The sequence below is a fragment of the Astatotilapia calliptera genome, chromosome 3 (assembly GCF_900246225.1).
Source record: "Astatotilapia calliptera chromosome 3, fAstCal1.2, whole genome shotgun sequence".
Classification (NCBI taxonomy): Eukaryota; Metazoa; Chordata; class Actinopteri; order Cichliformes; family Cichlidae; genus Astatotilapia; species Astatotilapia calliptera.
Genome location: NC_039304.1, coordinates 41809561 through 41831995, shown reverse-complemented (window position 1 = coordinate 41831995; position 22435 = coordinate 41809561). Strand labels below are relative to the sequence as shown.

Here is a 22435-nt window from a genome sequence, read left to right as displayed (position 1 = left end):
CCAAAGTGCTCTTCCAACAGTCTCTTAGCCGTTTGATATCCATGTGTAGGTTCCATATGAAGACAACTCCGTATCAATTCTCGTGGTTGCCCACTTGTGTATTGTTCCATGTAGTACAATCGATCCTTGTCGCTCTCTGTTCTGTCCTCCACACCATGTTCAAAAGCTCGCATGAACAGCCGATACTCTAATGGGTCCCCTTTAAACACAGAAATGTTCTGCGGGGGCAACGTAGCTAACTTCTGTTGCTTAGTTAGCGCTTCGACCACATCCTGTAGAGCACTTGGTGTCTGCGATGGCTGGTAGGTAACAGTGTGTGTTTGCTGTGCGTTTTGGAGAATGTTCTTCTTCTGCGCTTGTCTTTCTCACGTGGGGGATGGGCTATTTGACTGCTGTGAAGTAAATAAATCTCCAACCTTATGCGATGCCACGTAGGAGTTCATTCCATCCCGGGTGGATACGCGACTGGATGCCTTGGATGCACGACTTTCGTATTCTGATAAGATCTTGATCTTTGCCTCATTTGCTGCAAGAGCTGTTTGTATTTCTAGCTCCTCCTTTTCAGCTTGGAGCTTAGCCTCCCTTTCCTCCAGCAAGCGTTTCTGTCTTAAAGACGATGCCTTAATCAATAAGGTAGCTCGCTCCACCTCTGCCTTCATGCGTGTGGACGACACCGATGACGAAGCGCAGGAGCCGCGTTCTGAAAATGCCTTATCACTGCGTTTTGAGACAGATGCATTAGATACGCTGTCAGATGGATCCACATCTTCATTGCATTTTTCAGCCTCCACAGCACGCATGGCCATCTTGTCAATCCAAGCCGAAGCTGTCTCAGCAAAAGCCTTAAAGGAATCAGCCTTAGGTTCAAACCAATTTTCCTGGTCTTTAGTTAAATCCTCCTCCGGCATTTGCTGGAGCACCTCTTTAACATTTGTGTTCAAGAGGTGCCATCTTGTCAATCCAAGCCGAAGCTGTCTCAGCAAAAGCCTTAAAGGAATCAGCCTTAGGTTCAAACCAATTTTCCTGGTCTTTAGTTAAATCCTCCTCCGGCATTTGCTGGAGCACCTCTTTAACATTTGTGTTCAAACCACAAAACTCTCCAAACCGCTCATTAAAATCCTTCATTAACTGTGTTACTTCTGTTAGGCTGGTATCACATTCATTTTCCATCAGCTGGCGCACTTGTTTCACTGTGCCTGTTAATTTGGCTAGCTTGGCCTTCCGTAAATTGATAACACGTTGCAGCCTTTCCTCCATAGCTTTAGGTGTGATTTTCACCGCCCTAGCTTCCATTTCTGCTACTGTGTCTTCTTCTTCGTTGTTCATGCTATTAATTTCCCAAATAGCAACAACAAAATCCTTATTTTATCATCCAAAAATCATGCAGGTTGGCTACCACACAGCTCAGCATCCACCATGACTCAGCACTTTTTTTCCTCGTGAATTAGCTCCACTTACTCACGTTTGTTGTCGCTGCAGCAGCTCGGGTTTTTTCCTTCTTTAGTCGCGTCAATTACTCCACAACAAGCGGGTTTTCCTACAAAATGTGTAAGCCGTGAGACCAGTTTTCCCGTGATTCACTCGCGTACGTCAGTTTGAAGAGGAAAAAGAACTCCACGGGACTCCGATGTGAAAAGATGTAACAAAAAATTTATTCCACGGTTTTGCATCTTACAGGAGTGGTCAGGTTTAACTTGTCCTCAACAAAATAACATACTACGGTAGGAAAACCGTGTGGCTCTGTTCTACCCTGCTGCCCCGTATATCTTATGCCGTGTTAACTCTTTTTCTCTCTCTCCCCCCTCCCGCACCTCATGCACTAATTGGCATACATCCGTGATGCCCGGATTTTACTATAAACACCAGTCTTTAAGGCACATGTATACATGGTACTACATAACCTAGTTCCACCATAAACATGCATCTATTTCCTAAAATTATTAATTACACAACAAGCTTAACAACAGCGAAATATAAATACTAAACATATGAACTATCTTAACTTGGCTCCTACACATTGAAGGTTGTCGGGAGGGGCCGTGCTGACACCTGCTAGCAGAAAGCATCATGCCCTTCCCGTCTTTTAAATGCACTTTAGAACAGCAAGCAGCAACAGTACATATGAGCAGGTGGAGAAAGGTATGGGGTCTTCACACACACCCGTTCTCTTTTTGCCATTGGGGGTGGGGGCTGGGAGGAGGAGTTGGCTGTCTGGTTGGGGTCTGGGATGCTCGGCCTCCCTGCTACTGCTTGTCTCCACACAAGGGAAAAGGGCAACATCTCCTGGGTCTAGGGGCAGATTGCCCCTCCTGGGGCGACGGTACCTGGACGTGGGGGTATAGAATATGTTTGGGGAGTGTGACTTTGTCTACAGTGTTCATTTCTGTTTGTCTCCACATTAGGCAAGGGCTGCGTATTTACATGAGGGTGGGAATGCACGCTTGTGCCTGTGTGTGCCTGTTTGTCTATGTCTGTGTGTTAGGTTACATCTTAGACTCCATCTCTCTGTGAACATCTCAGCCCCCCCAGGTGTAGGGGCCTATCACCCCCCACCACACTCCCTGCCGGTGGCCCTCAGCCATCGGTGCATTGGTGGTTCTTGGCATTCGGGGCTGGGCGCTCAGTTATATACCAATTCACTCCCAGTGGCTCTTGGCTGCTTGACAAGGCCTGGTTCCCCCTGTGGCTTCTGCTCCGTGGCTGCTGGGTGACCCCAAATCTGGGACTCTCCTCAGCTCTTTCCAGGAGAGGGTGCGGCTGCCCCTCCGTTGGTCCTCCTTGGGCTCTCGTGCTCTGGGGGACCTCTGGATGTCTAGGGCCTGGATCTCCTCCATGCCTGCTTCATGCCCTGGGAGATGGGGCTATGGCTCCCCACACCCTCTAGCAGATTGTTGCATTGGCAAACCTTTTAAATACAAGCACTCTCATCCACACAGGTGTACACACAGGTGCTCATAGACACAAACTATACCTTTCTTGGCTAATACCTCGAAGCACATTGTGCGTTGTCGGTCTTATGTGCTGCACAAAAACATTCAATATTTAGTATTTACTGTTGCTTACACTTATCTAGGTTATTGCAATGGTGTTGTGTTTACTACACTGAACAAAAATATAAACGCAACACTTTTGTTTTTGCTCCCATTTTTCATGAGCTGAATTGAAAGATCTGAAACATTTTCTACATAAGACCCATTACTATCAAATATTGTTGACAAATCTGTCTAAATCTGCATTAGTGAGAACTTCTCCTTTGCCGAGATAATCCACTTTTAGATAAGCCGCTTTTACAGCTGTGGCTCCAGCAAACATCAACTGATACTAGAAATTAAAATCGAATGAATTATAACAACAGCTGATCAAGCTTAAACGTGCTGCTGTTGTTTAGCGCGATAAACAAACAAGAGAGAAAAGCCGATCATTGATCAGTTTCATGATTGAAGTTGCAACAGGCGAGAGAATGACAGGGGAGGCTGCATATCGACAGAATAAATCCAGCTTTGTGTCTTCTTCCATTCTACCTGAAGTACGGGACAAACTGTGTTCCTTTTCGGCTCAATACGAAACGCATAATATTTTCTCTGAACGTGGGACGATTCCATTTGTACGGAACGGTTGGGAACTCTACGAACTAACCCTTATGAATAAAATAAAGTTCAACATCAGTAACTTAGCGCGCACACAGCTGTATAGAAACTCGTAACTCGTACTGCGTGCTGCTAGTACGCAGTACGAGTTATTGTAACTGATTGTAAAAAGTCAGCACAACGAAAATAAACTACACCTAAACTCGGTTTATATCTGACCCAAATGGAGTGCAGTTCATAACTTCTTACCTGAAATTCAGTTAACCTGACACAGCCGCCTTGGGTCTGCTTCTCCTGCCTTCAATTTCCTGATCCATGGCTGCCATCTGTTTGAGGCACCACAGGTCGATCGGCGGCTGCCTCGCCGCCTCGTGTGTGTCTTTTTCCCGCATGTGCTTTCTGTCATACACCGGTGGCTAGCTGCCCTTTGTTGGAGCTCCGCTTAGCCACCACGAGAAAACTCAGTTATTTTCCCACATTAACCAGCATCTGGACAACCACCTTTCACTGTTTATACCATTACTAAAATGAATAAATGAATCATCGGCCCATATAAACAAAAAATAAGTCCAGCTGAGACGAACACTATTTGTGAGCGATCGGGGGTGAAATGAGTGTGAGCAGCCTCACTGAAATCCAAGCCCGGGTGCTTTTGAGCGAAGCTAGCTAGTCGCGCTAGCTAGCTAGCAAGAACTGTTGCTAATATGGGATGTCTTGATAAAACGAGCAGATATTTGAAGTTTACACAGCTACATTCTCACCTGAAAATATCTTAAAAGTTTATTTTGTGACCTAGAAACACGAATAAGAGGAATATAAAAATGAGGTGGCAGCTGCCATTGTTTCACTCGGTAGAGGCGTACTATTTGTGGGATATGGAGTTTTCCACCAAGCATACACGCTTTCGCTTACCGTATATATTCAATGGTTCGCGCAACCTTAAAACTTCCAATGGCTCCTGAAAGCAGCGATGCTGTGCGCACCGTTGATTTTGTCGTTATTACGGTAATCCAAATAAGGGTAGACAGGGTGTACCACTCCCAGCATACCACTAGAGAGAGCCAACACACCACAAATGAAGTCTGTTTCTATGGGGCCAAAAGATGAATCTTTCCCAATTTGCACTTAAATCTAAATATTTAAAAAACTATAAAAGTCATAAACACCAAAAGTCATAGCATACTAGTCCAGATCCAGCCGCACAAAATGATATAACATATGTAACCCTTGTCTCAAAACTGTGCAACAGATAAGCGTGGGAAAATTTGCAGTAAAATATTAATATTTAAAAAACTATAAAAGTCATAAACACCAAATGAACCTTGTCTCAAAACTGTGGGGCGAGTTACGCGTCAAAATTTTAGGCGGAGGATTGAGAATAAGAATAATAAATCCGACGAATAGTAATAAGTGTTCCTCTTGGCATAGGCGCACTTAATAATAATAATAATGAACTAAGAGTGAAAAGTACATCAAGTATAGTCTCCAAAACATAAATTTTCTTTTACTTTCCCCTCAGGTGACATACTTCACCCATGCCTGCATAGAGCTACAGCTTGGCAAGAGAAGGTTCATGTTCGACCCCTGGTTGAAGGGTCCTGCGTTTGCCAGGGGCTGGTGGCTTCTCCATGAGCCTCCAGCAGACGCCCTGGACAGGCTTTGTGGTGCAGATCTCATCTACATCAGCCATATGCACTCAGACCACCTCAGGCAAGCTCTGCTAATATTGTTAAATACATAAAAATATGCATTACATATTACTGCCATTTTTGTTTGAAGTAAATGATTCAGAGCAAACACAGTATAGTATCTACAAACAGTTTTTGCTTCAGCTGTTCTATTCATCTTGATTACACAGAATTTTATTGATTTCTTATGGCGCAATATTGTAATTTACATTACAATACTTGATCCATGACCAGCTGCAAGCAAAATCAAAAAGAGGAAAACAGCACCAGCTGCATACAGTCACAGTAAAGAGAAGGTATACTGTCCTTAAATTAAAGCATGTAAAAAGACTTTTACATCCTTTAATTAAAAAATAATTATAATTAATTACAAATTATTACAAAAGTAATGTAGAGCACTCTGCAATCTGGCCAGTCAGTACAGTGTACTTACTCTCAGAAACAAAATGATCAGTGTAAAATTACCAAAATTACCACTACTAAAATTACTTACTTAAACTTAAAATGTTTTACACAATATTTCAATTTACTTAAAGAATAATTATTTTTTGTTTCACGTAAATGTCTGACTTGGTATTATGTTAATCTAATGTAGCCAAATTTAAGTACTTCTATTCTCTGCTTTGAACAGCTCTTCAGAGCCCCTGAGAGAAATAAAAACATTTTTGGAACGTTAAATATTTTTATTCCTACTGGCTAGAACCTCAAATACAAAATCTACAAAGAGACCAACTTTCAGAAATGAAGGGTGTTTATATTTACAGTGCAGGGCACTGACTTTTTCTGTTTCCTTTATAGTTATCCCACACTGAAAGTGTTGGCAGAAAGAAGGCCGGACATACCGATATATGTCGGTGACACATCCAGACCAGTGTTTTGGTTAGTAATGAAGTGGAGCTGAATTGTCCCCATAAATTACAGAGGGAATAAATTATCCAATGTTGGTCTGTTATTCACATACGGGTATCTCCGCTGTGACAGGTATATAAAGGAAAGCCAAGTTAAGCTGACCAATATTAAAGTCCTTCCCTTTGGTGTTTGGCAAAATGTAAGTCACTGCCTCTATCATTTGTTTAAGAGGAATTACAAAAAAACATTTTGTATATTAAAATCATATGATTTCCATAAAGAAGTAAAAATGAATCTTGCTGTCTCACTCAGATTGATGATCACCTGAGATTTATGATCCTGATGGATGGGGTACATCCTGAAATGGACACCTGCATCATTGTTGACTACAAAGGTGTCATTTTGAATAATATAATTACTTGTGCTGTAAAAATAAGTCTGATTATAATATAAAATGTTGTTTTTATTGCAGGTCATATGATCCTCAACACTGTGGACTGCACCAGACCGAATGGAGGAAGGCTACCACAAAATGTGGACGTGATGATGTCTGACTTTGCTGGAGGAGCTTCTGGATTCCCCATGACCTTCTATGGAGGGAAATACAGCGGTGAGCCCGAGTTAGGTTTGCTTAGTTAGGTTTTACCTCCACCTACACACAACAGCATCTATGCTGGAATCTTTGATGGTTACATGTAGCTCTTTTAGCGATGTAAGAACGGACTTGTCAAACTGATATGTTGTGATTGTATTGTATTGTATTGTATCTTTATTTGTTTCAGACATATAAAACAAAAAAACAATATATACACACACTACATATATTTTCATTTACAGATACGAATATATATGTAGATATACACACACACGTATGTGTTCAGATAAACAAAAAAGTAAAATAATGAAATAAAACAAAATCAACAGTGATCAACAGTGTCAAAGTGCACCAAACTGCTGAGATGAAGCAAATGTTGTTGATGTGTTTCCAGATTCCTGGAAGGCAGAGTTTATCAAGAATGAGAGGAAGAAGCTGCTGAATTACAAAGCTACACTGGTGAAATCCCTGCAGCCGAGGATCTACTGCCCATTCGCTGGATACTTTGTGGAGGCTCATCCATCAGACAGGTAGAGTTTGTAATAAGGGTTTGCACAGCATCAGAGATGACTTAATAAAGTGCAGAGCTTTTTGGTTTTGAACTACTTTTATGTTCCCTGGCAGAAGAATCCTCACAACAAAGTTAGCTGATCTGATCTAAATTCCAAGGCCAAAGCTGATATGTAGTTCATCTGGACAAGTTAATATTTAAAACACAACTATGTACAATAACAAACAAAACAGGGTTTGGTCTATATATGGGCTCCTTTTTCTATCTATTCCCTGTTTAATTGTAGCTCTGTTTCAGCTGTCTATGAGCTGATATGCAGTTTATGTTGGCAAGTCAATCTACAACCATGACTCCACTTTGATGAGCTGCTCCTTTTATACTGACCTGTGTTTATAACTGTCAGCAGCTTAGATTCATTTATCATTGATTTTAAGATTTTCTATCAGGTTTTTTTTTTAACGTTACAAAATTCTCCCAGTCTTGTTTTGCTGCCGCTTCGATGTTTGTGAAATGTGTTGTTAGCATAAGACCTTTAAACTGAAGACTTTTTTTTTCTCTTTGATTCAATACATTTGTTATGTTATTAAATAAGGATGTGATTAACATTATTTACATCATACACAGCATTCATGTTTTCTGGAAACATGGTTGTACAACACAGTTGTGGCCTTATGTTTTGACAGTGACACTACTGCTAATGACTGTCAAGCTAAACACATGAGACCTAATTTGTGCTTTATGTGTCCCTTTACTTATGTGTCTGTTTGTACTGTGTGTTGGTTGGAAGATACATAAAGGATACGAATTTCAAAAACAGTGCAGAGGACCTCAATGCACTCATTAATAAGCTTGCACCGGCAATCAAAACTTGGACACCGCAGCCAGGTGCTGTGCTGGACCTCGGCCTCGCTCTGAGAGACCCCACCAACAGGTTGGAATAGCTCACATGTTTATCTGTGTTTTCCATTCCTGGTCGATGTGGGAAAGAAAGAGACTGTTATTCCATCTTTGTAATACAACTACATAAAACACAGAAATTTAAACAGTAATGTCAGTCTCTACAATGCCAGTGTATAAACAGATCATTTTGTTTCTGAGAGTCTGATGAGGAAAAAAATCTCACTGTCCAAATATTCATTGTCTGCACTGCAAATGTAAAAGTAAAATGTGTCACTTTTATTGATTTTTCTTTGAGCTGTAGCTTCAGCCCCGTCTTTTTCCCGTTTTGATGTAAGTGCCCAGTAAATGTATATGACTTTGATTCTTACTGACAAGCTACTGCTACTCAATTATTTCATGTAAAGGAGAAAATCCAAATCTGACTGCATTTGCCTATGTTGTGTGATAACATGATGGCATTATTTTTTTTAAAGAGTTATTATCATTATAAGGAGCACAGGCAGGATTAGTAACTTTCCAAATATACAACAGGGGTCTCAAACTTAAATGAGATGTGGGCCACTGCTGGCATTGTCATGTCATTGTATGCCAGTTTAGTGTTCAAGTAAAATGGTACTACAAAACAAACAAACAAACAAACAAGAAACAACGACTAATAATTGTGAAAATGTAGCCTTTTGTTTTGGTTTGTTTGGGGTTTTTGTTTTTTCAGATATTGTATAATAAGACAAAACTGCAAATGTGAATGCAGATTTTTTTTCCTCCCTCTTAACTAACTGAAGCCTTTCATTGAACTACCAAATAAACACACTGGTACTCTCTTTGTGGCAGCACTTCGGCTATCATTTTGTTCTTATTTAACAAAATAAAAATGCAGACATAAGTGTACACATTAGTTTTTGACTCTCACTGAACTAACACAGCCAGTCACTCAGTATGTTTGTACTCTCTGCTCATATTGCCTTCATATGGCTGCAAGTGGTCCCTGGGCTATGAGTTTGAGACCCCTGTAATACATCATGTAAACTGCACATGCAAGTGCTAAATGAAATATTTTCTTTGCAACTTTCTTTGCTATGACCAACCATAGGGAGGCCATCACCAATCCCCCAGCTAGTGCAAAAATCTACAAGGACAGCTGGGAGTTCGACTTGTATGTGAATGAGTTGAAGAGCGCCATCAAGTCTGACATATTTAAGCATCAAAACTGGATCCAGTTTTATTACACATGGGCTGGCTTTCAAAACTACAACCTGGTTGTGCGGGTAAATGGTTTTGACAGAAATGTTTTACTTTTCTTTGGCATTTAATTTGTTTTCATGATCTTTCCTACTTAAAAGCATTTCTCTGCTTACTGCTTCATTATAAATAAATAATAAAGAGGCCCCCAGAAAAGTTAAAATATATACACTTGTCCATTTTTGCAAGGTTGGAGGGGAATGCATAACCCCCCCTCCCAAAAAAAGGGGAAAACCCCCCAAAACTATTGTATATTGTGGCCCTTTGATGGACTAGCAACCTGCTAAGGGTGTACCCCGCCTCCCACCCTGTCAAAACTTAGACTCCTTCCTCTGTGAACATGAGTTAGACAAGTGCTAAAAAAATAGATGGATGGGAGGAAATTCAATAAAGAGAACATTAGAAGGAACTAAACATGAATTATTCACTTACAGAATTCAATTAAGGTATTTGGGATTAGACTGTGATGACCAATCGCAGCAGAACAGAATCCCAGCAGTGATAGGGAAAGGGCAGGACCGCCCTCTGAATTTAGACTGTGAGTTGCACGATGGTGTCTGGAAGGGAAAACGACAGATGAGATTTAAAGTCGGCAGAGCAGAGGCTGATTGGCCTGAAAAATCTGTGGGACTACAGATCTTCCTTTTTGAATTTATGAATAAGCTTCATTTGGCTAATCCAATGAGCTAAGCTGTTAGCAAAGCTGTTATTCCTCATATTCCTCTATAAAGTTTAACAAAATTAAAAGGAACTTCAATATTTTCAGTCTGACATTTCGTGTTTGATGAACATGCATGAACATTGGTGTACTTTTTTTTTTGTTATACCTGAGCAGAAATGTTCCTTGTCTTTATCTTTATATGTTTTTTTTTTTTAAAAAAATTCCGTCATGCCTCAGCAGCCTCTGCAGTACCTTAACAGAAACTAGAAATAGAGATGTAGTTCACATCCTGCAATGATGACATTTTAAAATGAAAGACAAAAAAGCAAAATAAAAACCCAGCTCTCTGCTCTGATTCCTCATCGTCACTTCCCTTCCTTCCAGCTGTTACGAATCACCTTGGCTCACTTCTTTTTCCATTACATTGCTATCTTACTCAGAGTGGATGCAAATCTGCTGAAATGCACATGTCTCTGTGTAGGTCATTGAAACAGATGACAAGTTTGAATGCATCACTGACGGTTATGACTATCTGGTGGACTTTCTGGATCTATCATTCCCCACAAAGAGACCAAACAGAGAGCACTCCTACTTGGAGGTGAGTCACTATAGAGCACTAAACACACAGACAGCAGCACAACAGAACCTGAATAATAGTAATTTGTCATGACTACCAAGATGATTTCATGATGAAATTATCATGTGTTCCATCTAACATATGGAACATGTTGTGTATATATATATATATATAAAAAAACACCCAGCACGCCCCTGCGGGCGGTTTATCCTTCAAGCTCGGGTCCTCTACCAGAGGCCTGGGAGCTTGAGGGTCCTGCGCAGTATCTTAGCTGTTCCCAGGACTGCGCTCTTCTGGACAGAGATCTCCGATGTTGTTCCCGGGATCTGCTGGAGCCACTCGCCTAGCTTGGGAGTCACCGCACCTAGTGCTCCGATTACCACGGGGACCACCATTACCTTCACCCTCCACATCCTCTCGAGCTCTTCTCTGAGCCCTTGGTATTTCTCCAGCTTCTCGTGCTCCTTCTTCCTGATATTGCTGTCATTCGGAACCGCTACATCGATCACTACGCCCGTCTTCTTCTGTTTGTCTACCACCACTATGTCCGGTTGGTTAGCCACCACCATTTTGTCTGGATATCCTCCTCTGTCTGCCGGTGGTACATACCGTGCAGGGGCCTGTCCTTCCATGATGGTTCCATGATGAATAGGATGAATAGGATGACGGACCTATGGATTCTTCGAGATACTGTTACCACGACTATAGGTGTACTTCTGAAATAAAGGTGTCACAATCCTGGGTTGGTGACATAGTGTGTTGAGTTTTGTTCTATTTTTGATCTTTGATTTCATCATTGTTATCTCTATTAGTCTTTTGGTTTCTGTAACAGTATTTCTAGTAATTTAGTGCTGTGTTCTGTGATTTCTAGTTCTTCGATTTTGTTCCTGTGTCCTTTTTGTTCAATGTCAAGTCTGTGTCTGTCATGCACTACCTGTTTAATTTTGATAGTCCTTGTCCTTGTGCAGTGTGTTTAATTTTGCTTCTTCTTGTCTCCGGGACATGCTACAAGCTTGAGAGCTAGCAGACTTTGTCCGCTCACGGCCTTCCATGCCTGCAGTTCATCTGTCTGCAGTTCAGTCGTCTGCTGTTCAGTCTTCAGCTCAATCTTCTGTTCAATATGCAGCTCAGTTACCTGCTCTGTCACCTGCTGTTCAGCCGTCAGTTCAGTTACCTGCTGTTCAGCCGTCTCCTCTTCAGTCGTGTGCTGTTCAGCCACCTGCTCAGTTGTCTGGAATTCAGTCATTGGCTCAACCGTCAACCCAGCCACCTCCATCCTCTGCTGGAAGCTCTGTAGAGCTTGTTCAACCAGCTAAGGACTTCATCTTGCTGGCCCTGCCAAGACAGACCGCCTGCACTGCACAGACCCAGCCGTTGCATTCCGAGCCAGCTTTGTTCCCTGTGCAGTTACAGTTAACTTCATTCCTGCCAAAAAACTCCGTGCCTGCTGGTTCTCTTTAGTCTCTGCCAGAGGTTTCTGGGCCTCGTTATTCTGTCTCATCACCGCCAGAGGTCTCTAGACCTGCTGGCCCTGCGTCTGTCCCTTCTAGAGGGTCCGAGGGACCCATTCAGCTGTCTTCTGTCTCCGCTGGAGGGTCCGAGGGGCCTGTTTCAGCTGTCTGTCTCCGCTGGAGGGTCCGAGGGGTTGCTTCAGCCATCCCCTGTTCCTGCTGGACGTCCCAAGGGGTCCCTTCAGCCATCTGTCTCCGTCGGACGCTCCAAGGAGCCGGTCCAACCATCAGTGCCACGAGCAGTGCCACCAGATCCATCATCTGCAGCAGCCATGTCACTGGCCATTCAGCCACCAGGGGTTGCCACACCATCGTTTGGTCCTTCCCTCATCTGGTCCTGCCTTGTCTGGTCCTGCAGCTGCCACACCACGTCCATGTCCAGCATGTCCACATCCGTGTCCAGTTCCAGCATCGTCTGCTCGTCCATGTCCTTGTCCACGTCCAGTTCCAGCACAGCCTGCTCCTCCGCATCAGTGTCCAGTTCTAGCACGGCCTGCTTGTCTACATCCAGCTCGACGGCCACTTTCCAGGCGCCTCAGAGTGAGACCAGTAACCCTGGGGAAGCAATGGAGATTCAGTGCAGAAGCTGTTTGAGTAATAATCATGTGGAATGTGAAGTGTTTGGACAATAATAATGTGGAGTTTGGTGAATTAATTAAGACCAGAACACAGTGACTGTAGTTAGATGTAAATGTCTTTGTCAAAAAATACTCCAAGGTTCCTCACAGTGTTACTAGAGGCCAAGGTAATGCCATCCAGAGTAAGAATCTGGTTAGATACCATATATCTAGGATTTTCAAGGCCGAGTACAATAACCGCAGTTTTATCTGAATTAAGAAGCAGAACATTAGCGGTCATCCAGGTCTTTATGACTTTAAGATATTCCCGCAGTTCAAGTAATTGGTGTGTGTTATCTGGCTTCATGGACAGATAGAGCTGGGTGTCATCTGCATAGCAGTGAAAATGTATGCTATGTCTTCTGATGATACTGCCCAAGGGAAGCATGGATAATGTAAACAGAATTGGTCCTAGCACTGAACCCTGTGGAACACTATAATTGACCTTAGTGTGTCAAATCAATTAAATTCAATTTTATTTATATAGCGCCAAATCACAACAAAAGTCGCCTCAAGGCAAAGAGGACTCCCCATTTACATGCACAAACTGGAGTACGTTAGATAGATATGATACAAACCACTGCAGCACAGTACCTGTAATACCTCCAGCATGTTCTAAACCCTCTAATAGGATATTATGGTCAACAGTATCGAACGCTGCACTAAGGTGTAGCAGGACAAGCAGAGAGATGAGTCCACTGTCAGAGGCCATAAGAAGATAATCTGTAACCTTTACTAAAGGGATCGTAGGGCGATTGTGACTCAAGAGTTGGGAGGTCGCCTTGTAATCGGAAGGTTTCCGGTTCGAGCCCCAGCTTGGACCGTCTCGGTTCTTGTGTCCTTGTGCAAGACACTTCACCCGTTGCCTACTGGTGGTGGTCAGAGGGCCCGGTGGCGCCAGTGTCTGGCAGCCTCACCTCTGTCAGTGCGCCCCAGGGTGGCTGTGGCTACAATATAGCTGCCATCACCAGTGTGTGAATGTGTGTGAATGGGTGGATGACTGGATGTGTAAAGCGCTTTGGAGTCCTTAGGGACTAGTAGAGTGCTATACAAATACAGGCCATTTACCATTTTAAAGCTGTTTCTGTGCTGTGATGACCTCTGAAACCTGACTGAAACTCTTCAAATAAGTCATTCCTCTGCAGATGATCTGTTAGCTGTTTGACAACTATTCTTTCAAGGATTTTTGTTATGAGAGGAAGGTTGGAGATCGGCCAATATTAGCTAAGGCCACTGGGTCAACAGATGGCTTTTTAAGCAATGGTTTAACTACTGTTAGCTTGAAGGTCTGTGGTACATAGCCAATTATTAGAGATAGGTTGATCATATTTAAGATTGAAACATTAATTAAAGGCAGGACTTCTTTGAGCAGTCTTGTAGGAATGGGGTCTAAAAGACAAGCTGATGGTTTGGAGGAAGTAATTACTGAAGTTAACTCAGAAAGATCAATTGGAGAAAAAGAGTAAGTGAATATCAATGGTAATTAAAGTAGCTGTAGATAATATTATATCTGTGAAATGATCATGAGTAATTTGTTTCTCTAATGGTTAAAATTTTATTTGTGAAGAAGTTCATGAAGTCAGTACTAGTTAATGTTAAAGGGATGGTTGGCTCAATAGAGATAGAGGTAAAATTATTAACAAGATAATCGATCTCTGTTGGAGTAGCGTTCAGGTAGCTGCTCTGCTCTATTTTGGTACCGGGCACTGAAGATGAAAACAGTGGGTGGATTATATAATAATGCAGCTGCATTATATAGCCACATTAACAGAGGTTATTTTTCAACACTGTTACAACTCTAGTGACATATTGCTACACTTGCATTTCCTGGACCAAGGAGCAATCAGAATTTTTGTGGTGCACAGGAATATTTAATCTGGCTCTGTTCTGATGAAAATGGAACTGCTGGACAGGCTAATTTTGTGATTGTGGCCCTGCAAGTAGCATTATTTACTTTTAACCCTTAATGCTCCAGTTGGAGTGTGCCCGCTCCGTTTTGCGTAACTATTTTTAAACCCCTGTAGAACTGCAGCCACGTAAGCTAGCGCAATAATTTTTTTTTTTGAATATGAAACCGGAGGAGTTGTATCTTATGCCATCAGCTTGTCCTAGGTCACGGTTTCCTTCCACATATAGCTTTGCAAAAACTGCATAAAAAGCACTTGCAGCAACAAAAACATAATATTCCAGAAACACGCTTTGCCGATCCTATCAGCTGTTCATAACACTTCCTACGTTGGAATAGACGTGAGCGCGAACTATTGCATGTCCCCTATCACTTGCCCGAAATCGGAAGTGATGTCATTTTCGCAGAAATTACCTTCAGGGCCTTATAAGCCTATACTGGTTTTTTTTAAAATCATGTTTGACTTTATGACTTTCTGTATCGTTTCTGGGATGCTTAGAACTCAAATTGGACTGCTGGATATAGTTTATTTTGATGCATATGCTTCTTTTTTGCAAATTTGTATTATAATATTCATTTTAGTTTTTCCTGCAGTATATAAAAATTGGTGCATTTCAAAAATAAAACTATGAAGACACTCAAAATAAATTTCCTGTGAAGGGAAACTATTTTGTGCAACTCTTTTGTATTTACAGTTTTGAGGAATAAGACTCTTAAATTTCTCTAACTAGAAATATATGTTTAATTTTGTAGTTTTATTGCACTTTTTTGCAGTTTATGTAATTACTATGCACTTAATGCATACATATTATTAAACATTGGGCTATAATGGTTGTATTGATGTATTGCAACTTGAAATGCTCCTAAAAATGGCACTACAGCATGTAAAAATATAATATAAGCTCTGGCAAACTTGGTCCTCTTTTAGATCTTAAAGGGTTAATGTATTAAGTGCTTGTACAAGATGTAAAAGACTTGTAGTTTGAGGAATTCGCAAAATATTTCAAGAACATATTTGCTTGCACAGAGCAGTGACCCTTCTTGGTTTCCTTTTAGATTAAAAACAGGATTGGAGTGATGAGGTACGTGGTGCTTCATGGCTGTCTATGGGATGACCTGTACATTGGCTTTCAGAACCGCATCAGCCGAGACCCAGACATCTACCACCACAAGTACAGACATTTTATCTGATATGTTTGAGAATTCTTTCATGTTCTGTAAATCTGTTTTTCTGTTCTTTGCTCGTTGACAACTCCTCATCCAATTGACTTTAAACGCAGTGGGTGTATTGCTGGCTTTTCAGGGAGTTTTTAGGAATGCCATCCAGAGTAAGAATCTGGTTAGATACCATATTTCTAAGATTTTCAGGGCCGAGTAAAATAACCTCAGTTTTATCTGAATTAAGAAGCAGAAAGTTAGCGGCCATCCAGGTCTTTATGTCTTTAAGACATTCCTGCAGTTTAACTAATTGGTGTGTGTTATCTGGCTTCATAGACAGTTAGAGTTGGGTGTCATCTGCATAGCAGAGAAAATGTATGCTATGTCTTCTGATGATACTGCCTAGGGGAAGCATGGATAATGTAAACAGAATTGGTCCTAGCACTGAACCCTGTGGAACACCATAATTGACCTTAGTGTGTGAAGACGACTCTCCATTTACATGCACAAATTGGAGTGTGTTAGATAGATATGATACAAACCACTGCAGCGCCAAAAAAATTTGGCCAGATTTCTAGAAACCAGAGCTGCTCCATCCAAAATGGGATGGATGCCGTCTCTCCTAACTAGACCAGGTTTCCTCCAGAAAGTTTCCTAATCATCCAATTATCTATAAAGTCCACCTCGTGAGCTTTATAGACAATTATAAATTTTTATTTGTTTATCTTTATACATCTTTATATGTTTGGAGAGTTGTCTGAAGGACAACGATTTAGTAATCCTGGGCTCTGGCTGACAGGCTCAGTACATACTAACACGTGGAATATTACACAGTCTGAGGTGTGATGTTAGAGGGCTGGTCATGGTGGTTGTGCTGATGCAAGACATGCTCAGATAGATCTGAATTCAAATTTTCTTTTGTTTTTTTCAGTACCTGTCAAAAGCAGCTATTATTGTAAGAAAAAAATACATCTTATCCATAACTAGGAACACCTGTGACTACTCCACTCATGATTCACCTAAAACAAACCTCTTATATCAGTCAAAGTAGTTCAAATTCTCATAAAGTTTACTTTTTGAAACTTTTCTTATAATACATACAGGTGTATACTGAATTAGGTTTACATATGGTAAATACATTGCATTGGCACAACCATCACTACCAGTCAACTAATGTCACACTTGCAGACTGAGTAATGCTGGTGGTACATACTGAGCCTGAAAGAAAGCTGACCCCTGAGTTCACTTACACACAACTCTGCATACACTTTTGAGGATCTGACTCAGCAAAAATACAGCCAAGGTCACATGTAAAAGGACAGCCAATTCAAATGCTGGGTAAGTAAATAACTTACCTGCATTAGCAGTGCTTTGAGCAAAGCTTTAAGACTGTCATTGATACATATTTCTAAACACTTACAGATTCAGTTGCACATTAACACATCTGATTACAAAGACAGATCCACACAGATAAAAATACATACAGACCTGAAGTGAGATACAAAAAATACTTTTTGCTAAAATAACAGTATGGGCTCAAATTGTGGTCATAAATATTTTGTACTTGTAAATCAGAATGCGTAGCTGTCAGTTGTTACCTTGTAAACCAAAATATCTGAAAAGTTTATGTTTGTGCATCTATAGATGAGAATTTGTGTGTGTGTGTGTGTGTGTGTGTGTGTGTGTGTGTGTGTGTGTGTGTGTGTGTGTGTGTGTAAAAAAAAATTGTGTTCGTAAAAAAATATTTACACAAGTTACAATTTTTTTGTCTTAAGGTCAGGTTACAGATACAAAGCAAAAAACTACATGTAAAACTCTGCACTCAAGTTCCTGAGCTGTGTGTGAGTTTCAACTTACATGTACGAATTTCCCTTTTTTTTTCCTTTCACTTGATTGGTCAATGTCATGTCAATCACAAATTTAACAATCCAATCAGAGAACAGATGGGTTTGGCTGACAGAGGGGTGCTTTACTTAGAACTTAACACAAAAAACTTTTAACCTTCTGTTTAGATATTTTGGTTTACAAGGTTACAAAACTCAGTTCATAACTATGCATTCTGATTTAAAATTACAAAATATTTATGACCACAATTTGAGCCCATATAACAGCCCTATATATGCAACACTTACTCCTGTTCTCTGACAGAAACGGCTGTTCCATACTGTGTGTGGGGGGAAGCAAACAGACAGATACACTCCTATTTTTATGGCATGTTTATTTGTCTGTTTTGGAAAGGATATGAATTGCCATTTCCAAGCCTAATAGCTCTCAGTTTAACTATCACTACAATGAAATGGTTACTTTTGTGAGTAACTTTATGATTGCCGTCATGTTATGTTTAGAGGACATATGGAAATGATAACAAAAGAAAAATAACTTGGGCTACATGTAAATGGTCACTGTACTAGTCTACCATTTAATCACCTTCTTTTGGCCTCTAGGTTCTGGAAACACTTCCAAGCAGAGCTGCCGCTTTGCAAGCCCGACTGGGAACACTTCCAAAAGCAGGTCGTCCCCATCAGTGAGACCGGGATGGGAAATAACTGTGCCTTGTCATGAATTTGCATTCTGGATTTGTGAAGATCAAGTTACTGTTTTCTGATTTATATTGTGAAAACTCAAGACCTTCTTGCTGTAAGCACCACACCACCTTCTGCTGTGCCTCTTTTGTGGTGGAAGATTTCTTTTCTGATTCACTGATCACTTTAGTAATAGTAATATCACTTTCTTACTAGCTGTATGCATGAACGTTATTACAAGTGGGCCTCGTGTTTATGGCACCTTCACAGAGGGCCCATTGTAAAGTCAGAAACATTCAGGTGTGTGTGTGTGTGTGGGGGGGGGGGGGGGTACATAGATAGATAGATAGATAGATAGATAGATAGATAGATAGATAGATAGATAGATAGATAGATAGTGTGAAGCCCTTCTGCTCGTCTGTGGAAGTAGGGGAAGCAACAGTTAAGTGAAGAATATAGTCAGAGATCTCTCTCTTTGAAGGTATAGGCCTGTGAGGTGGGTGTGGGATGGAATAAAATGTCTTTTGTTATTATCTAGCCTGCAGTATATTGTATTAACAAATACAGCTTATAGCTTTCAGACTATATTGAGATGAGCAAACGTACTGGCAATCTTTGAACTCTTGTTATGGGAATGACTATAATCATTTTATACATATTGTATTCTGTGCCTATAAAAGAGCTGTGGCTCAGTCCATTAATTGAAGGTCAAGAGCTTTGGCCAGCGATATGTCTGGCCAGTTGCAATACACGCTTACAAAACACTTATATCAGGTTATTCTTAATGATCTCTTATTTGTTTATATTCTTTTATTAAGTTTTAAGTAGTATCATTTGATTAAAACATTCACTCAATATATTACACATATAGTTTCAGTTGTGTACGTGCTGGCCTTCTGTCTGGTGGAAAGGTTACAAGGTTTAGCTGGTGAGGTGAGAGGTGAAACAAAGTGCATTTCAGGTTGACACATACACACACAGTAGATAGACTCATTTATAGACTCATTTTGCTTGTGACAGCAAAATTGTGCCTGCAAAAGAGCAGTTTGTTGCAGAATGTGTGCCTGATGTTCCAGACGATAAGCGAGCGTCCGGCAGCGACAGGAAGACACCTGGGATGGAGACGAGGCGATGTTCTTTTCAAAATGTGTTAAAAGTCATTCTGGTTTTGATTTGATGTATGCATGTATTGTATCTGCTTAATGCATGAGGGGGCGTTATAAATTTCCCTGATGATATAAAATAACTGTTTCTGTATTGTTAAGGAGAGATCTACAGCTGATGTTTTGCAGTGTACATCTCCCACACGTGTGTTCATTAAAATCATCGTTTGACTCCACCCGGCCGGATCAGTGTTGTTATTTGGATTACCTCCTGTATCCCTCCTCGAATATTTTGAATCCGTAACATGGGGTAATATGTAAGAGTTGTGGAATGTCTTTGTCTGTGTGTGTGTATATAAGATGAGAGATCACCCTGGTGTTTGAACTCCAGACTTCAGACTTGTGAAGGAATGGTGGTAGGGGTACTGGCGACAGCCTGTATTGGTCCAGACCATTACCCTTGCCTGTTACTGGAAGGTTCTGACAAAGAAAGCAGCCAGTTCTTGTCAGCAGCTGGAACAAGATGTGAAGAATAGCAGAGTGCAGAAATTGTTGCTGCTTTCTGCAAAGTGTGTCTAAAGACCTGATGAAGAAAGAGAAGAAAACATCAAAGACTGAGCAGAAGAAACTGGCAGAGGCAGTTTTTCACATGTGCAGGAAACATAGCTGAAGATGGAGGAAGAAACAGTAATAATCCTAGTTGTCATTATTATTAAACAATATATTATACTTATTATTGTATTCATTTTTTCGCAAAATTTTTCCAGTCGGGCTACCAAAATCTATCTCTGCCCTGCCCGTCGGCCTATCGTAGGAAAGTAAAATATATGTCAATGCTTTTGCATTCTTTCAGAAATGTAGCTGGGTAATTATGTCATTGGCATCGGTGAGCCACTGTCAATATGTGACATATTGAAGTCGCGTTTGAATTTGCGCTTGTTTTTTTGCTTTCACTTTGCAATCGCACGAACTGTGTATAGAGAGCGTCAGCACTGATTGGTGAGTGACGATAATTTGCGCACCAATTCCTCTGACATCGTCTTATCAATTGTTAGCTTACTATGCAAACATGACAAGTGAAATCTCCTGCAGCCAAAGAAAAGCTTACCACAAAACGGAAAGTTATGACAAATCAGACTATAAGGCAAAAAGAAAGTGCAGCTTTATGGTTTCATGGACAAAAGAATTTCTGTGGCTGCAATATGACGAGCTAAATAACCAGGGCTGCACATAAGTGGTCCGCAGGTGCGCATTCGCTGTCAAAATAAAAAACACGCACAAGATAAGAAGTTGCAACGCGTGTTTGCATACATAAGATTTTCTGGAGGAGGACAGACATTTGCTTAGAACTCTTAAAGATGTCGAAGATGTCATGGTCCTGAGTCTGAGGACTCAGTGTTTTGTGTTTCCTTATGCTTTTGTTCATTCCGAGTGTGTATTCTGTTGTGATTTTGCCATTTGTTAGGTTTCTGTTCTTTGCCTGCCTGCTCCCACTTCTCTGTGTTCCCTCTGTCTGTCCATGGTGTTATTGTGTCTGCTCATGAGTCTGCCTGTCAAGTTCAGTGTCCTGTCTGGTTCTCTGTGTCTGTTAGTTTCCTGTTTTATTCTGAAAGTTCATGTCTCATGTCAGTGTGTTCAGTTTTACCTCTCCCCTGTCTCGTTAGCCTAATTGCTCCCAGCTGTGTCTCCCTCCTGTGGCCCATTCCATGATTACTCCCCGTGTATTTAAGCCCTGTGTTTTCCTGTGCTCTCTGTCGCGTCCTCTGTTTAATTCCATGTTAGTCTGCATTATTCTGTTACCCGGTATTCATTCTGTGTCTCTCTGCCATCTCTCTTTGTGCATTTTGCTCCTCCTCCTGTGAGTGTCTGGTTTAAGCTTTGTTCTTTAGTTTTCCCAGTTTATGTTTGTTTACTCCCTGCTCTGCTCCTCCTGTTTTGTCACCTTCTCACCTCTGTAAATAAACACTCACTCGCACACCAGCCAATACCTGCATTTTGGATCCTTTTTTCAATACACCACACGACTGCCCCCAGCCGTGACAGAAGAAGCTCCTTTAAGCAATTACTTTGGTTTTCCTCCACCTCCAAAGAAATGTCAGAAGGAGTCCGAACCACAAAAGAAGCGCGTATTCTTGGAAAAGTGGTTGCAATGTTTGCAATGCAATGTTTTCTCAGTATAGAACCAGGAAGGAGCAGATACAAAGAAAAGAGGATGTGGTGAATTTTTGGATGATATGTATACCTGTATACACACACTTTATATCTCTTTTTGGTCAGATCTACTGTGGATTATCATCATTCATTTTCCTATAATACACGTAGAGCTGCAGACACATCACAGCATTCAGTTCCAATAGAGGCAGCTTATGATTAAAGTAACAGACATACTCAAGCACAACATGAAGGTTGTTGTGATGACCCGAGCATGCTCTTGGAAATAATATAGTGTAGTTATAGTGTATAGAAGCACAACTGCAGCAGTGACTTCACAAATGTCGTGTTGACAGGACATACACACACACACACACACACTGAGGACTGGAATGCTGTAAGTTTTGTATGTAACACTTTATTTTCAGCCATTATTAAAATTTATCACAAATGAACATTTACTGTGAAAAATACAGGCTTCTGCAATCAGATAATTCTTTCTGATATATTCCTCAGAGACCCTCAGAGGTCTGCCTGATATCAAATTAATACTAAAAATTCTGCTTCTTACAAGTACAGAGGACTGCTGTGAGTGCTGCTCCAGCATGTGCATCTGTGGCACCTTCTGCAGCTGCAACACGAACACCATTTGCAGCTCAGAAGGCATGCTCGGTGGTGACGTAAGCAGTGATGTCATCGTAGTCTTCATCGAGTCCTTGACCTCTGTGATGCTGGGTCATCTCCATGGAGACGGCTGGCTTGTTCAGTGTCTTGCTGTAGATGGACAGCAGCAGACCAGTGGAGATGCAGTATGGACAGAAGACCACTAGATGGCAGAGGAGTCTGAGCACAGACTCAGA

General features: G+C 41.2%; 1 protein-coding gene and 1 pseudogene across 1 annotated transcript in view; one reads left to right on the top strand and one right to left on the bottom strand.

Annotated features, from left to right (window-relative positions):
* Positions 1 to 18614, top strand: part of LOC113009816 (cytidine monophosphate-N-acetylneuraminic acid hydroxylase-like) — a 43383-nt gene extending 24769 nt beyond the window's left edge. The window contains exons 5-15 of the mRNA XM_026148393.1: positions 5107 to 5297; positions 6074 to 6154; positions 6257 to 6323; positions 6437 to 6518; positions 6597 to 6734; positions 7114 to 7249; positions 8018 to 8161; positions 9221 to 9395; positions 10512 to 10628; positions 15698 to 15813; positions 18244 to 18614. Coding sequence (XP_026004178.1) covers positions 5107 to 5297; positions 6074 to 6154; positions 6257 to 6323; positions 6437 to 6518; positions 6597 to 6734; positions 7114 to 7249; positions 8018 to 8161; positions 9221 to 9395; positions 10512 to 10628; positions 15698 to 15813; positions 18244 to 18361 — 1365 coding nt within the window. The 3' untranslated portion in view covers positions 18362 to 18614. The remainder of the gene's footprint in view (positions 1 to 5106; positions 5298 to 6073; positions 6155 to 6256; positions 6324 to 6436; positions 6519 to 6596; positions 6735 to 7113; positions 7250 to 8017; positions 8162 to 9220; positions 9396 to 10511; positions 10629 to 15697; positions 15814 to 18243) is intronic.
* Positions 1 to 22435, bottom strand: part of LOC113019578 (protein NLRC3-like) — a 576297-nt pseudogene that overhangs the window by 67648 nt on the left and 486214 nt on the right.